Genomic DNA, 18,152 nt, shown 5'->3' with positions numbered 1-18,152 from the left:
GAAATAACTACTCTTAAGAAAACCAAAATAGGTAGCTGAAAAATTATCTCCAAGAACTTCCTGTGTATCAGTTTGCTATTTGGTAGGGCTTTGAGTTTCTGGTTCTTTTTAGCTAGAAGGAGTAGTTACATTTGTATAGACCCTGTATGCTATAAACCAAATATCTATTCCTAAAATAATGCTTCTTATCTGTTAAAATTAATACTGTCCAAGAAGCTAAGAAGGCATTTGTTCACACTTCATCAAATTTTATATGTTCATTACTCTAAGCATCTGATCTTCTAAGGACAGATAACTGTAAAAGCTGATAATATATCAGATTTTTATCTGGTTTTGGTGCTTCTGTTTACTTCTTAGTGAAATCTGGAATTGTAACCCACTGAGCATGACTGAAAGATCGTTTGTAGCACACTAATACCAGTTTTAACCTCTCTTATGAAGACAGGCTGAGAGAGCTGGGGTGGTTCATCTTGGAGAAGAGAAAGCTCCTGGGAGACCTTACAGCAACCTTCCAATACCAAAAGGGGGCCTACAAGGAAGCTAGAGGGGGACTTTATAGAGGAGCATGCAGGGATAGGTAAAGGGAGGGAATGGCTTTGAACTGTAAAAGGGTAGATTCAGATTAGATATTAGAAAGAAGTTCTTCACTGTGACGGTGCTGAGGCACTGGCACAGGTTGCTCAGAGAAGCTGTGGCTGCCTCCTCACTGGCAGTGTTCAAGGCCAGGTTGGATGGGGCTTTGAACAACCTGTTCTAGTGGGAGGTGTCCCTGCCTGTGCCAGGGGAGTTGGAGCTAGGTGATCCTTAAGGTCCCTTCCGACCCAAACCATTCCATGATTCAGTGAAAACAAATTCATGTTGCATCATTTCTCCCTTGTATACTCCCAGCCTTGTATCAAATGTAGTTCACAGGAAAAATAGGAGGCTGTAGTAAGGAACTTGGGAAACCATTGCTCCGTTTCCAGTTGTGCTGCTGATTCTGGCCAAGGGAGTTGGATTTTTAAAAATGAAACTAGGATTTGACTTTGAAGGAAAATTGCAAGTTTTCACAAGCAGTGACAAATTCTACTCTAAATTTGCTCAAAAGCCCTAATGCTGATGAACTTTGCAGGGCACTTTGGAAGGAGCAGTTATCTTCCTATTGCTGTCCACCTGTTTCCTAAGCTTTATTGCTATCTGTTTATGCACCTTTGGACTGTGTAGTAGGTTGGCACCTGGGCTTGCCAGTTATGGACAAGCTGACCCAAACCACTTTGATTCTATGAACTGTGCTGATGTTGGTAACTGTATCAGTAATGATGATGGTACATGCTTTTACCCACTGATTCTTATAGAAAACACAACTATGCAAAACTTAAATGAAGATTTAAAGATAGAGAGGTTGTGAAGGCTTTGATGAGCTTGTGAAGAATTTGCAGCCACATGTAAGACTTTTGAGACTGTTGAATTGGTAAAGATCTGAGGGGTTGGGTTTATTTTTTGTTGTGAGGTGTGTTTTGTTTTGCGGTTTGGTGGTTTTGGTGTTTTGTTTTTTTTTTGGGGGGGGGGGTGTTTGCATTTGTTTGTTTATTTTGTGGGTTTGTTTTTTTTTTTAAAATACACAGACCCTGACTCCTCAGAAATAGTTTTACATTAATGGAAAAAATGTAACAATTCATTTTAAAACAATCAAAGCAGTATTGGCTTCCATAAAAATAAACTGTAATTTATTTGAATGTATTACTTATCTCCCAATTAAAATATTAAAAAAAGACAATGAGAACAACTTGGATACTTTAAAAATACTGTCTTTCTCTTTGAAGTACCAGAGAGGCAAAGGAACAATTAATAAGAGAGGAACTAGCTTTTATGTCAAAACCACATGACTATTTAACAGTGTGTAATCAAAGCAGTGCTCTAACTTGGCTTTACAAGGAAGCTCTATTTTGCACATAGTGATCCAGTGCCTGAAACGGAACACATCTGGCTGGGTTAGTTAACCCAGTTCCTCAATTTCTGAAGCTAGTAAAGGAGATTTTGCTGAACTGAACAAATTAGCCAAATCTGCAGCAGTTTGAAAACACAACTCATACTATAGATTATGCGTATCCATCAACTCTGCAAATAAGAAAAATACAACTGCAACTTTTTATGTAATGTATAATTATGCACTAAAAATGGTTGGTCCAGCTTTTGGTGGTAGGTACTCATCATGTTCTGGTAGCAAATATTTAGGCCCATGATGGCCATAAAGCAACTCAGTGATTCCAAAAACTTTCTCAAAGAACAGTGTGTGTCTTCCAACAACAGAAAACAAAATATGGACAAAATGTTCTCAGCAATGTCTCCTTCTACACTATGGCATAGATGTGGTGAAGAATTTAAAAATGGAAACCATATGGTTTGATTCTGTTCTCCAAACTCTGTAGTCTGCTGGATTGAATACATTTCTCCATCAAGTTTCTGTAGAAGAACATTTACTCATAATTAAATAGCAGGATTATAGTATTTCATTATTAGCAGTATTTTATTGACAAATATTTTCTGAAATTCCCCTTATTGGAAAATTAAAAATTTGATACATGGAGAAACAAAACTTCTTGTGTTTATCTAAGCTTAAAAGGGAAGAGGAGCTTAAGGTTCAGTACACTGCTTTCCCAAGATGCAGCAGAGAAAGGGAGGTATGAGAGCCAGATAAAACCTTTTGTACTGCTTAGAGAATGCTCTGAACTTGTTTTTTGGATCCAGCAGGAAAGATTGCTGGGGCTGATTATGTTCCCTTGGCTGTCGTGTTGGCTTAGAAGTGGCCTGAACACTGGAAGAACAGTGAGGAATGGGAGCCAGCTGTACCAAGTCAGCTCTTGCTGACAACTCCCTTGACTCTTTTCCTCAGTTACAGGGGATTTTCTTTGCTCCTTTTCCATCAGGTGGTATAGCAGAGCTGAGAACTGCAGCATAGATGAGGCCTTCCCGTGGACTGTTCAGGTTTCTCCTCTTCAGGTCTCTGTTGAGATGAATGGGTTGGGGCTTCTGCATACTCTACAAGTGAGATAGGCTGTGATGTGGGCTTGGCTATTAAGACCATTAATTTCACATAAATGTTTTGAGTTGTACTGTTCAAAATAGGATGCTCTGTGTTTGGGGAGGCAAGGATGCCATCTGAAAGTTGCACATGGCATTTATTTCAGATTATACTGAAGCATAATATTTCCTTTCAAGCATGAATTTGCTGCATTCAGAACACATGCAGGGTGCCACAGTGTTGTACACTGAATAAAGCCACGTTTGACTAAGAAAGGTTTTTGTTGCTGTTGTTTTACTTTTTTTTTATTTTCTTTGTTTTTTTTTTTTTAAGCTGATCTATAGACAAAGCATCTCCACCTACATGTTCCTTTCAGTGTTATAGTTAATGTACGGGTATTGTTTTGGAAGTATTTGCTTTATCCGTTTTGTTCTATTTATTTACCCTAGGCTAAAGTGAGGTTTATTCTGATGTGAATTGGTTCAGCAACTGCAGTGTATTTTAGTATTAGCTGATCTGCTCTCCCATGCGACAGTCCTTGCTGGATCTGCCTGTTTGTTGTGTTCACTGTTGTCTTTGGGTCACCTGGTGAGAAATCTGCTCTCTACTGAAAGTTTTGTGTTCAGCCAGGTTCTCTTTTCCTTTCACAATTTAACCTTACAATGAGTTCATGTACTCAGAGCCACTTATATGTTATGAAATCCATGCCTGGTTTTACCACATGATTCTGGCTCTTAGGAATAAAGAGCATTCCATGAGGGCAGTGATAAGATGCTAAGATGTGAAAATTAATCTAGAATAAACACAGAAGATATGCAGCATTGTTTCTGCATAGCAGAGGAGTTCTGACAGCACCACAGTAATGCAAGGCTTACAGCAGCAGGATCTCTAGGAATGCTCTTTTTAAAGCTGAACTGGACTCGGCAAAGAAGGAGCACTGTTCTTCAACACCAAGTTCTGGATAGTTCAGGATGGAGGACCTAAGCAGTTCTAAAAGTCAAGGACTTCTCATGGTAGCAGAGATACGGACACATCCTTCTGGTGTGTTAGTATCCAAGTGAACATCAGGAAGAGAACCCTTTGCAGCAGAAGCTGGAGAACGGTTTAAAAGTACTGCAGAGGGAAGCACTGTGAGTGAACTTGGTTGTATGAGGTATATTATGTTAAGCTTTTGTGGATGAAGATTTCAGCAATTCATTCCAGACAAGCCTCTCACTGCCTGTTCTTACTGTACCTCCCCTAAGGCACACACAGATAAGTTCTTTCAACACTCAAAATAGCACTTGTGGCAGAGACTTCAAGCTACTTCGTTCCCCATTCTTTGTCATGCTCATGATGGCATTTTATCGCCCTCACATTTGCAAGTATGTTCGTTATACTAGCAGATGTACAAAGGGAGTAAAATAAACAGTGGTTCATTTTGATCCATGCACTTAGTTTTCTAAGGACCCTTTTATTTCAGCATCATGGAGGTTGTCAAAATTAGGCTTCAGAGATGTTTGAAATGTTTTGTTTTATTTAAAACTGAAACAGCTATTTGCAATAAATCAGTGTGATTATTTGCACTGGCTTTGTCTGTGTTGCTGAACAGTATGGTATTTTAAAAGTGTAAGGCGATGCTTTGCTTCAAGTCTCCCACTTCAAAAGTATCTAAGACAAATGTATAGTGCTGTATTTTGACATTCACACTGCCTGGCAGTAGGTCTTCTTAGAGCAGTTGAGTAAGTGGGGCTTACCCTTTCATTTCTGCACAGAGCATATGCAATGGGCAGTGGTAAGCATAATCCTGTTAAGTGGCAGTACTGTGCATCTTCCTAACTTGACTTTTGAATAAGTTTCTTCATCTGCTATACAAATATACATTTGTATTGATGTTCTGTACTATAACGGTAGCTTGTACACAGATGTACTGAACATAGCCCTTTTAATCACATAACCAATACACTCTGGCAATCTCTTACGTGCCTCATATCATCTCTTCCTTAATACCTTAGTTGACATTGGTACAAGTGTCTGTGGAAAAGAGATGCAAAGCTGAAAACGTCTTTCCATCTCCAAAGATAATTCAGAATGAAGAGAGAATATGTTAATAGAACTCAAAGAAGACCAAACAGAAACAAGAAAAATCTGCAACCAACGAAAACCACATACACCCCCTACCCTCCACCCCAAAGAAGGAACTCTGTTACTGCTGGGAGTTTATTTGATGGTATTTTGGGGAGAAAAACAACCTTCTTAATAAGGAATACCTAGTTGCTTGTCACCAGCCAGATTAGCACTTAATGTAAAAGACAGCATATTTTTTAAATAATTGCTTCAAAGGACAGGGAATGAGCAATTGCCCATTACTGTTGAAATGATTCTGCCAACCATAAGAGATGTACTCTGCCTGGGGTTGCAGGTCTCACTAAGCACGTGGTAAGGCTTTGGAGCAGAAGATTAGCATTAGCAGGATGCCTAAAACAACTAGATGTGCATGAGCTTTGAGAGGAATTATGATCTTTATGTGAGACCTAACATCATAGCCATCTTTGGAATAAAAGTTTTCTCTTGCTTGTTATATTTCTTTTTGTAAGCAAGCAATACATGTTAGTTTGCACCGTGACTGATGTGTTTTATAGGTCACTGATTTCCAGTGGGTCTTAGCTGCAGTTGCACCCAACAAATGAGCAGTCGAAGACAAAAGCCTATTTTAACAGCAGTATTGGGACTGCAGAATTCAGGAGGAAGGAAGTAGATTTTCATGGTGGTCATCATTTGAAGGAAGCACTTAAGAGGAATTGCAGGGAGTAATTTCCCCTGGTATCAGACCACTGGGCAGGAGCAAGGAGGGGATGTATCCCTCTGCCCAGGCACTAAACTGCATTTCTGTGCTTCATGGTGTGAGTATTCACATTATGGGAGGAGTATTCACAGGGAAAATCGTAAGAGAAATCCTGGCGATAGCTGCTATTGTTATACTGGTTCTCTGAATTGTTCCTAGACTCACACTGCTGAAACTTCTTGGCAGTCTTCCATGGCAGCTAGCTCTTTGCAGAAGGCATGCAATCTAGGACAGTGAATTAAATCGTTACTGGTTTTGCACACAGGAAGATGATCCATAAAATGGCTGCAAAGAACAGACATGCAGACATTTATTTAGGGGCTGGTGTATTTCACTGTCACGGGCCACTCCAGCCTGCAGCCAGCCCCTCGCTCCTCCCTGTGACCAAACTGTGGGAGGGCTGCAGTTACTTTGTTCACATGAAAAGCAACAGCACTGGGTATCCACCACCACCACAACCACTTTCTACACTTTCAAGAGCTGAAACAGTAGCAGGACAAGATCATGGTTCAGGGATTTTTGCCACAAAAGGTTATGTAGCTCTTCAGTTTAACAATTTGCTGAAGCTATTAGGTTATAGAGAATGGCTGCTGTCAAATGTAACGCTGGGTGCAAGTGACTTGGGACGCAAGAATTCAATGGATCTTAAAGAGCACTGTTCCTGAACAGTTTGCCTTTTTTTCATGTAAGTTTGCTCTGCACTCAGGAAAATTCTGGAGCAGGTTTGGGAAGTTTTGACTCACAGATGATAGAGCTTTCTGAATGAATAATATATATCAAAAATAAATGGCACTAATAAGGAAGTACCTGTTCCAATAACTAGGTACAATTTCTATTGCCTTATTACAGCTTCCAGCATAGCAGATTTAGGTGTGCACTGATTTTCATTGATGTTTGTGTTTGGTTTCGGTTTTGGTTTGGTTTTTTTTTTTAGGCTACAGCTGGATAGCTCTATTTTATATCAGTGTAGATGCTCATAATTTCAGATGCAATAAGGAAGCAAACACCTACTGTCTCAGGTTTACCCCTTTGCAACTATTTGAAGCCATACAGTAACTCACTGAGCAAGCAGAAGGTGCTTGAAACTGGTCACAGAGAGTGATTATACTGAAACATGTATTTAAATGTTCTTTAGGGGGAAAGTACTTTGTAAATAGGCTTCATCCTTGACTAGCTATCACTTTGCAAGTGAACATTTGAGTAATCTAAGCTTAACTTTACTTATTAAGCTTCTTATATATTTTGAAGAACTTTTAAGACTAATACAACTATTGCACAAATCGAGGTAGTTGTCTTTGGAAATAATAGCTTCTTGAAATTATATTAACTCTGTTGAAGTTATATTTAGCAGGTGAACTGGTAAAAATTAATTCTTCCCCAAATTCCACTTTCTTGTGTTGATAACATTTCTTAGAATTTTCAGTTCATTCTGGGTTCTTGCACAATGATAAAGAACCTCTTAGTACACAGTGCCTAGGTATACCTGTTAATGTAATATTAAGCTACATTATATTCTAATTGAGAGCATCCCTGAGGAAACAGACTTGGTAGTGTTGGTTGATGAGAAGCTCCACATGACTCTGCAGTGCGCGTTTGCAGCCCAGAAAGCCAACCATATCCTAGGACACATCAAAAGGAGTGTGACCAGCAGGTCAAGGGAGGTGATTTTTTTCCCCTTCTACTCCGTCCTGATGAGGCCCCACCTGAAGTACTGCATGCAGCTCCAGAGCCCCCAACATAAGAAGGATGCGGACCTGTTGGAGCGAGTCCAAAGGAGGCCACAAAGATGCTTCAAGGGCTGGAGCACCTCTCCTGTGAAGACAGGCTGAGCTGGGCTTGTTCAGCCTGGAGAAGAGAAGGCTCAGGGGAGACCTCATAGCAGCTTCCAGTACCTAAAGGGAGCCTACACGGAAGCTGAAGAGGGACGTTATAGAGGAGCATGCAGGAATAGTTTAAGGGGGGAATGGCTTTGAACTGAAAAAGGGTAGATTCAGATTAGACATTAGAAAGAAGTTCTTCACTGTGACGGTGCTGAGGCACTGGCACAGGTTGCTCAGAGAAGCTGTGGCTGCCTCCTCACTGGCAGTGTTCAAGGCCAGGTTGGATGGGGCTTTGAACAACCTGTTCTAGTGGGAAGTGTCCCTGCCTGTGCCAGGGAAGTTGGAGCTAGGTGATCCTTAAGGTCCCTTCCGACCCAAACCATTCCGTGATTCAGTGAAAACAAATTCATGTTGCATCATTTCTCCCTTGTATACTCCCAGCCTTGTATCAAATGTAGTTCACAGGAAAAATAGGAGACTGTAGTAAGGAACTTGGGAAACCATTGCTCCGTTTCCAGTTTTGCTGCTGATTCTGGCCAAGGGAGTTGTTTTTTTAAAAATGAAACTAGGATTTGACTTTGAAGGAAAATTGCAAGTTTTCACAAGCAGTGACAAATTCTACTCTAAATTTGCTCAAAAGCCCTAATGCTGATGAACTTTGCAGGGCACTTTGGAAGGAGCAGTTATCTTCCTATTGCTGTCCACCTGTTTCCCAAGCTTTATTGCTATCTGGTTACGCAGCTTTGGACTGTGTAGCAGGTTGGCACCTGGGCTTGCCAGTTGTGGAGAACCTGAGGAACAGGCAATAAGAAAAAGGAAATTGCAACTTTCCTGAGGGCTGTTTTGATTTTGGTTGAGATGTTTTGCATCTCAGTTTTCCATTTAAAAATACAGAAAATCGTTTACTGCATTTGCTGATCAGGTTTCGTAAACCTGTCCTCGCTTGTCATCTTCAAGATAGGAGTATTTAATCTTTTTGTGTTTGTCAGTGGGGGCGGAAGAGATGGCTAATTCTTTTTACATTGGTTTATTTGTATATATGCTAAGTCCAAGCTTATGTCTAAAATGTGGTTTTTTGTAAGTACCAGGGTTTTAACCATATTGTTTTGGTTTTTTTTTTTTGGTATAAAGCACTTTCTCTACCTTGTTCTGTGGTTCTGCTGTGCCACTGAGAAGATAGGGAGAATAGAACAAGATCATGTTCGAAACTTTTTCTCTTGTCACTTCCATCTGTGTATGATTTTTCATTACAGATTTATGTGGTCTATATATTATTCCATTTTGTTAAAAGTAAAGCATAATAGGATATAAAATAATGGAATTGGGTATCTGTTGTAGTAGGACATTCTTTTCTCATTTTCCTTACATATGTGTAATACATTTTAGGTATGGGAAAATTGTATCTACGAAGGCTATTTTGGATAAGACAACAAACAAGTGCAAAGGTATGTATATTTGCCTTTATATTACATTCACCTGAAAGTCCAAATTGATTCTGTAAAATATGCTAATATATTTTAAGTGCTTTTAACCTTTTTTCTTTCGGGGGGGGGGGGGGGGGAAGTGGTGCTGCTGTGTGGGTCTTCCTCCCCCCTTTCTTTTTTCTTTTCTTCTTCCCATTTTTATTCCTGAACTAGTCTTACTCAATACATTTCTTTCCAGTGAAGCTGGCAGACAGCCTGTGTCAGTGGTGCAGCCGAGCCAGAGTGGAGCTGACATGCATAGGGCTGGCTGGCAGTTTGCCTCTATTTTAAAAACAAAAATGGAGTTAAAAGCAGCTTTTCACCCTTTTGCCTGGAGAAACCAGGGAATCTTGCAGAAGACCATTCAACTGTACTAAGCATCTGAAAAAATTACACATTGTGGAAATCGGCTCCATTGACTAGAGTAGTTTAAAGCAGCACTTAATTACATGTTCTAATACTCTTAATTGTGTTTTGTTATATGCTTTTGAATGTATTGGGAGCAAAGCAAGGGTTCATTTTCACCACAGTAATTGCAGCTGGAAAAAAAATTAGAACTCCTTTAGATAAGCTGGATGCATCAGTTCAATTATTTTCATCACTCATTGCAATTGTAGTGAGATCATATCCCAGCAATGTGCATGGTGGGAGAAGGTGTGGTAATATCAGATTTCAGACTTTCTTTTTTTACAATTAAAAGGATAATTTCTGAGCAAAGTGAAGAATTAAGTCAGCTGATTTAGCAATGTTAATAAGCGTGAAGCTCGTGAATGTGCATAAAGGTGATAGGCAGAGGCAGGAGAGGCGAGTTCATCATTAATACAGAGTTTTTGTGCAGAACGTGGAAGCAGCGGCATAGCTTCTCAGCTGTGCTCCTCATCTTAAGCAATTAAAGGTATTCTGACAGCTCAGAAACTGAAAATTCTATAGTTTTTTTTTTTTCCTAGTTTGTATGCAGATGTCACCTGCATATATTGTGACTAGGAAAGAGGAGATGCCCCTTTCAATTATTTTAATTCATTAATATCTATGACAGCACTTAACTGATTTAATCTGGCCACTCCCACCTTTCCTGAAGGCTTCAGTAGTTCTGTCAGTGGTACAGAAATTCTCACATAAGAGATTTAAGCTGACTTTTTCGATGCAGATTTTAAACCTCACTGGTGAAAAGCAGTAACTAACATTCTGCTGAAACAATATTCAGCAAGGTAAGGCTGTAAGGAAGCTTACTGCATGTCATTAAAATTACATAAGTAGGCAGAATGCAAATATCTAACTGGAATTTACCCAAAAGATTTGACAGCATCTCTGTCTCTTGCCAAGAAAACATACCATGGAATTTGAACTAACTGGAACACAAGCAATTGAGTTTATATAACATCTAGAAGATGGCAAAGCCAGCTTCGATGGCATGCTTGGTATCAGTATGCAACTTCATCTGTATTTCACCCTGCAGTGTGGTGGTGTTGATAACCTGGGCTGTCATTGGTACGGAAAGCTAGTTTTGGGTATGGAAAGTTAGTTTGCCTTGGCAGCACAAAACTTGATATGAGCTAATTCACTCTGTTTCATGTCAAGATTTAACAGTCCACAACACCACGTGTTACACAGAACAATATGCTGCTTTCTTCAGCTTCTTGGCAGGTTAAATAAGCTAGCACTGATGTACAAGGCTGCTCGAATTGTTTTTCCCAAATTAAGGACTTCAAAGCTGGTTCAGTTATAGCTCTACACAACCTTTTTTGTCCTCAGTATAGATATATCGTTGTAAGAGAATGCTATTACCTTCTGAAGAAAGAATTCAATTTTCTACTCCCCCAGAATTGTGTTTTTTTTTTTTTATTGGTGGGTTGTTTTTGTTTTCTTTTAACCCAACTTAGACATTGGAGAGGGATTTATTTAATATTTGAGGCAGTTCACTGGTGGGAAAGAATGGGCTTGAAAAATACAGAATGATGTTTGCAATAACATTATGGGGAAGTAGCTTCCAAACTCTTCCTGCCTTTTGGTCAGACTTGAGCATCCAATTCCCAAGTAGCATTAAAAATTGAAGCCTGTAAATGCCAAAGTGTATGGCTGTTCAGATGTCCTGGATTCTATTAGCTGTATGTTGTTGTTCAGAATGAGAAAAGAAGCTATTGCAACTCTATGGAAATATACAATTAACTTTGGGTTTACTTTAACATTTAAAGACTGCATTATAGGGCATAGAAAATGCTTTTAGGACAACTTTTTACATTCTGGTTTCAGTAACAACAATGGAAAAACTATCTGCTCTCACTGAAGCTGGGTTTTCTCTACTTAAATTTAACTATATATATATACAATGAAGTAATTCACCAAAAATTGGGTTATGATACAGTAGATAAGCATCTTTTAAACTAAATCTTCTCTCAGCCTTGAATAAATTACATGTAACTTGGAGGATTGTCACTTATTTTCATACGGGACTAAGAATTTAGTTTAGAAAAATTAACAGAATATGCTTCACTCTGACCTCTATGAAATAAACTGATGTCACATTTGCTCTTGGATGATACATACCAGGTAACATAAAACAAAACACCATGCTACTTGTTGGCAATTTGGACAAAATTCTGATAATGATTGGGCATGGAAATTGATTTGTTCCAGTGGGGTAGCTCCCCACCAGTTCAAGGTTGAAGGACTTTAGTAGACGATTGGTTTTCTTCTTGGGGACTACATGAAGAGCTTTGGAGTTCAAATTGACCCTCTTCCCCAACAGGAAAATTGTATTAACTATGCTAGTAGCATATGAACTCGTTATAAGTTGGTTGCTGTCTTGTTAATGAGTATGCTTTATATTTCAGGTTATGGTTTTGTTGACTTTGACAGCCCAGCAGCTGCTCAGAAGGCAGTTTCCGCTTTAAAGGCTAGTGGAGTCCAAGCACAGATGGCAAAGGTGGGTTAAAATACTGTTTTTTCCATTGGCTTCATCAAAAGAAAGATTAGCAATAAATTTTAAGAACTACCGTTCTTACTGCAGGCTTAATGGTTTAAATACATGTTAATTCCTGAAGCAAGTCAATACCTCAAATAGTTTACAGCACCAAGGGTATGAAAGGTTTTATATGCTGCCTGCTTGTTGTTACTGAGGTTATCAGCCTCTCAATTTGGGGATGAATTTTTAAGCACAGCATGGCAAAATTTAACCTTGTGACTTTGTATTCAGTCTTTCTTTTCCCTTCATGAGTAAAATCTAAATCTGGCCGTTCATGATAGGTGTCTTGAAATTCTTATCCAACTCTTTGACAACCTATTTCTGCATCAGGGCAAACCTAAGCATTATTAAAAATAGAGAAATATGATCTTTCTTCTTTTTCTCTCATTTTTACTGACCCCTGCCTCTGAATCAGCTTATTAACCAGAAAGTGATCTTCAGAGCAATGTTTTTTCTGCCTATGTTTCTCAAATCTATAAAATCAGGGAGATGATACATTAGTAATGATTTTGTTATGCGTTCTTGTTAGGTCACATGGCCCGGTTCCTGTAGAGTGCCATAAACACTGCTACAAATTTATTAAATAAAGAAAATATTGCCAACATAATCTGTTCATGTAATTCATGGTACTTCTTAAAGCAATTCTTCTTTTACTTTGAAAAATATATTCTAATCAGAAAAAATAATAGTCCAGTAATTAACTAGTAATCTTGGAGGCTTTTTTTTTAATAAAGTAGTCTGCTGCAGATCTAGCAAATCTTTTATAGTCAGCTATTAGGCATAGATTTTTTTCAGATGAGAGATTTTTCCACAGCTTCTCAGCTGAGGAGAACAGTTAAGCTAACAACATAAAATGTCTTTGGATGAATTCCAGGGCAACAAAATGGAAACCATATGTTTCATACTTAATGCATGTTTCATTACAGCCATGACACAAACATATATGCTTACTGGAAAACATTTGGTGTGGTGGTGTTTTTTTTTTTTTCCTCTTTTTTCCTTCTTCTTATAAGGTTTTATGCATGGTTAATAAAGACCTTTTGATCTTTAGTTTTTAGGTGATCACTTTAAAATACACACTGGATTTTTCAAAGCCTCTGTCTGCCAGCTTATGGGTAAGATATCTAGGTAGGAGGGTAGAAAAGACAATGTGAAGTCATGTAAATTCATTTTGCTAATGTACTTTGAGGTCTGATTTAATTGTCGTCAGTAGATGGAGAAGCTCTAATAATTCGGCATAGTAATCTGATTAATAGTTTCTTATTTTTTTCCCACAATATATTTTTCTGACTCATTTCCTCTGACAGTTGCAATATACATAGAATCATAGAATGGCTTGGGTTGGAAAGGACCTTAAGATCTACTAGTTCCAGCACCCCTGCCATGGGGCAGGGCCACCTCCCACCAGACCGTGTCGCCCAAGGCTTTGTCCAATCTGGCCTTGAGCACTGCCAGGGATAGAGCATTTACCGCTTCTTTGGGCAACCTGTTTCAGTGCCTCCTCACCCTCATAGTGAAGAGCTTCTTCCTTATATCTAACCTGAACTTCCCCCCTGTTTAAGTCTGAACCTGTTATCCCTTGTCCTATCACTACAGTACCTAATGAAGAGTCCCTCTCCAGCATCGTTGTAGGCCCCCTTCAGGTACTGGAAGGCTGCTATGAAGTCTCCACGCAGCCTTCTCTTCTCCAGGCTGAACAGCCCCAACTTTCTCAGCCTGTCTTCATACAGGAGGTGCTCCAGTCCCCTGATCATCCTCGTGGCCCTCCTCTGGACTTGTTCCAACAGTTCCATGTCCTTTTTATGTTGAGGACACCAGAACTGCACACAATACTCCAGGTGAGGTCTCACAAGAGAAGAGCAGAGGGGCAGGATGACCTCCTTTGACCTGCTGGTCGTGCTCCTTTTGATGCAGCCCAGGATACGGTTGGCTTTCTGGGCTGCAAGCGCACACTGAAGCCGGCCCATGTTCATTTTCTTATCAACCAACACCTCCAAGTCCTTCTCCGCAGGGCTGCTCTGAATCTCTTCTCTGCCCAGCCTGTAGCTGTGCCTGGGATTGCTCCTACCCAGGTGTAGGACCTTGCAGTTGGCATGGTTAAACTTCATGAGGTTGGCATCAGCCCACCTCACAAGCGTGTCGAGGTCTCTCTGGATGGCATTCCTTCCCTCCAGCGTATCAACCGAACCACACAGCTTGGTGTCATCAGCAAACTTGCTGAGGGTGCACTCAATCCCACTGTCCATGTCACCGACAAAGATGCTGAACAGGCTCAGTCCCAACACCGACCCCTGAGGGATACCACTTGTTTCCAGTCTTCAGTTGGACATTGAGCCATTGACCACAAATCTTTGCGTACGACCATCCAGCCAGTTCTTTATCCACCAAGTGGTCCATCTGTGAAATTGATGTCTCCAGTTTAGAGATAAGGATGTCATGCGGGACAGTGTTGAACGCTGTTGCTGTGGTTTAAGCCCAGCCGGCAACCCAGAACCACGCACCAATTCGTTCACTCCCCTCCACTTCCTCCCCCTGCTCCTAGAGGGATGAGGAGGAGAATTGAAAGAATGTAACTCCCACGGGTTGCGATAAGAACAGTCCAGTAACTAAGGTATAACACAAATCACTGCTGCCACCACCAATAATAATAATGATAAGGGAAACAACAAGGGAAGAGAATACAACCAATCAGCATCCACTGACCAATACCCACCTTGACCTGAGCAGTGATCCCACCCTTCCGGGTAACTGCCCCCAGTTTATATACTGGGCATGATGTGCTGTGGTATGGAATACCTCTTTGGCTACCTTGGGTCAGGCGTCCCGTCTCTGCTTCCTCCTGGCTTCTCCTCCTTCCTGGCAGAGCATGAGGCTCAGAAAGTCCTTGATCGGAGTAAACATTATTGAGCAGCAACTAAAAACATCAGTGTTTTCAGCGCTGTTCCCAGGCTGATACAGTCAAAACAGTCAAAAACACACCACTGCACCAGCTACTAAGGAGGAGAAAAATGACCGCTACTGCTGAATCCAGCAGGACAGCTGTGTATGTGTGTTGTTGCAATATAGTTAATATTTCTTTCTGTCAGCATTAATGAAAAAATGTGCACCATAATACCTGACAGTTTTGGTTGATTTTTCTTACAGTGTATCAGGCCTGGTGACCTTTGGGAAATCTGTAACTATAAAGTTTGCATTCCAGTGAAACTTGTTGTTCTGCTTCTAAACATTGGAAGTGTGTTTGAGTTAATAAAAAGAACAACCCCAAACTAACCCAATGGACAGAACCACAACAAACGGTCACAACACAAGTGACTAAGAGCTATTTTTTTTTTTTTTTTTTTTTGCCTTTTGTCTATTTTGAGCCATTGGATTTTAATTATTTTTTTTTTTTTCTCCTGGGCAGTGCTGATCTGCTTTTGTCCAAAAAATCCTGTTTTCACTTGGATGCTCCAAGCTGGGAAGTGTCAGTCACTTACAGTTGTTTTGGCAAGATTAGCAAATTAGACTTTTCACATGCAAGACACTACACAAACAGAAGCTAACTTCTATATTTAATAATCTGTCCTTTTATGTGTTCTCACCTGTGCCATGCGTGGTCTTCTTGCAGTGAAACTGCTCAAGCTTAAGCCTGAGTATCACAGAGAAGGATTGGGAGGACAGTATCTCAGATGTCTGGCTGACACATTTCCTTACTGACCACTATGACTGCTTCAGTCTCAAAGAGAAATAAATGCCTGTTGGCAGGATTCGTCTGTGGGAAGGCGTTGTTGTTATGCTATGCCCAGGGTTTCAGCCAACATCATGGCTCCTCGGTATTCTTGCCCTCCTCCCAGACGTGGTGGTAGTCCCTGACCTGCAACAACTGAAGGGATAGGAAAATGTTATTGCTGAAGCCTTGTTCTGACTCTGGCTGCTGTAAAGCCCTTTTTGCAGTGTCTTTCTGTAGCTGTAGGTTAGTCAGTTAAAAATTAGATCAGCAAGTTCATTTATAAATCCTAGTTTAGTAGCAGTGGTTCAGATTATACCTATTCAAATCTTTGTTATTTCATTTGTGGAGATAACTTCAAATATTTTACTGTGTGAGCTTTTCCTATCCGTGGTGTAAGATCATGCTGTACTTGGCAGTCTGGTTTCAAGTTGGTCTGACTCCAGAAAAATCTAGTCTCAGCCACTATGTTTCTGCTATTGCTGAGCAGTCAGGAGGGTCTGGGGCCCGAGATGTGCCTTCAGGCCAAATCCTGCTAAATCTGTTCCAGGGGGATCACTGCTGGTGACACCTCAGGAGATGTCACGATGATGGTGTCAGTGAAAGAACAGAGTGTCAGATGACTGCCACTGCTCAGGAGACATTATGTCTTCAGTTATTCTCCTTTTTCTGGATCTGAATTGGGAGTGCTTGACTAAGATGAAACAACTTGAACTGTTTTGGTCTGTGCTGTATAACAGTATCTTCCTGTACCCACTGAAAGGGAAACGCCTGCAACAATTCCTGTTGGTCAGATAATGCTGTGGAGAGCTTACGTAAGATGATACTGCATTGCCAGGGCATGGGAATAGCTTTTGGATGGAAATTTAAACTAGAAATACTGGGCTGTTGCCTTTCTTCTCCCTTCCAGTTGACTATTACCAGTGTTCAGTCTTGTCAGAGTGTATAAGCGGCAGCAGGAAGGGATCAGGAGGTGATGTGAGCTATTGGTAGCCAGCTTGCTTCAGTACCTAGTACAAAACCAATAGCCTGTATGTTACTACAGACATGAGGTACGGAAAGAGAAGATACATGTCTTTCAAGACTGTTGTAATTTCTAAACTAGTAAGTAACTAGTGAGTGTATAATTTTTATTTTCATTCATTTTAGTTTCTTGAAATTTCTTTAACGTAATTAAGTTCTTTGATTATAAACCAGTAGTAATGGGTTAAAAAGCTCCTATTTTGCAGAGCTGTGCATTCTTAGATAAGCTTAATTAATAGTATTGAAAAGCTCTGCCCATTTTCTTTAGTAGAAAAGTTGTAGTTGGAAGATAGATGCATAGAAAAAAATCTATTGCATATTGGTATTTTGAATGAAGATTTAAAAAAACCTGAGGATCTGTAAGGGATGTTTTGGAGATAGTGAGGTCTAAATGGTATAGACATCTGAGACATCATTTAAATTCTTATGTGTTTTTGACCTTGAACTTAACATAAGGCATTTAGTTTTCAGGTGTAGTTCTGCCTCATCAAATGGTATTCAGCTGAGCTCAACTGTAGTTACTTAAGAAACTGTTTCAGGTGATTTGAAAAGTGACCCTTTAAGATGAAAGGTTGAATATTATTCTTGTTCTTCTGAATGCAAACTAATGTGTAAATATAAAAAGTAAAATGAATTACTGAATAAGAATAGTTAATAAAAAATATAGTTCTTCTAATATTTCTATCTAGCAGACTGAAGCCAAGAGGAGAATGATTGTGTTTGCAGCCCAGATAAAGTCAAATGGAGAATATCTGTTGTACTGACAGCAATGTAGGGATATGCAAGCCAGCTAGAATACCAGCCTGTGGCAGCTCAGAGTTCAAATGCTAAACTTCCTTCCTGGCATGGCAGTGACATTTGCATAGCCATATTGTCTAGTTCGTGATAGGGTAACAGATTTCTGAGATAAATAGTGAAAGGCTTGTACTAAAACTGTTCTACATATGGCGTTACCATATTTTCAAAGAGCTTGTAATGTACTTTGGGCATCACAAGAAGGATTAATGTACATTCCTGTGTTCTCACAACTGTATATCAGCTGTGTCCTTAAAGTTGGTATAGTGTCCTCCCTTTAAAATGCTTTAACCATGCAAGTCAGCACAACTGATAAAGACTCAATGAGCCTGATCCTCCAGACTAAGTTGTTGAAGACATTACCCTCTTTCATGTCTTCTCTGTTCTCTCTCAATGAGATTTTTAGTTCATCTCTATGTAAAACTTTAAGATTGTTAGAATCATTTGTAACTAAAGTGATATTCATTCTTTTCCAATTTGTGTTTTTCTATTTTTTTTTTCTTTACAGAAGCACAAGCTTACCTTTAGTAAATATATGCTACTTATAATAGAACCCAT

The 18,152-nt window shown here is 39.8% G+C and overlaps 1 protein-coding gene across 7 annotated transcripts in view; it reads left to right on the top strand.

The window, feature by feature from the left end:
• Window positions 1–18,152, top strand: part of RBMS1 (RNA binding motif single stranded interacting protein 1) — a 153,397-nt gene that overhangs the window by 99,419 nt on the left and 35,826 nt on the right. For all 7 annotated transcript variants that reach the window (XM_061451691.1, XM_061451700.1, XM_061451708.1 and 4 more), the window contains exons 3-4: window positions 9,032–9,090; window positions 11,940–12,031. In XM_061451691.1, the coding sequence (XP_061307675.1) occupies window positions 9,032–9,090; window positions 11,940–12,031 (151 nt within the window). The remainder of the gene's footprint in view (window positions 1–9,031; window positions 9,091–11,939; window positions 12,032–18,152) is intronic.

The sequence above is a fragment of the Pezoporus flaviventris genome, unplaced genomic scaffold (assembly GCF_033815535.1).
Source record: "Pezoporus flaviventris isolate CSIRO_AGI_PZ_B2104156 unplaced genomic scaffold, CSIRO_AGI_Pfla_v1 ptg000001l, whole genome shotgun sequence".
NCBI classification, from domain to species: domain Eukaryota; kingdom Metazoa; phylum Chordata; class Aves; order Psittaciformes; family Psittacidae; genus Pezoporus; species Pezoporus flaviventris.
This window is presented reverse-complemented; position numbering and strand designations above follow the sequence as displayed.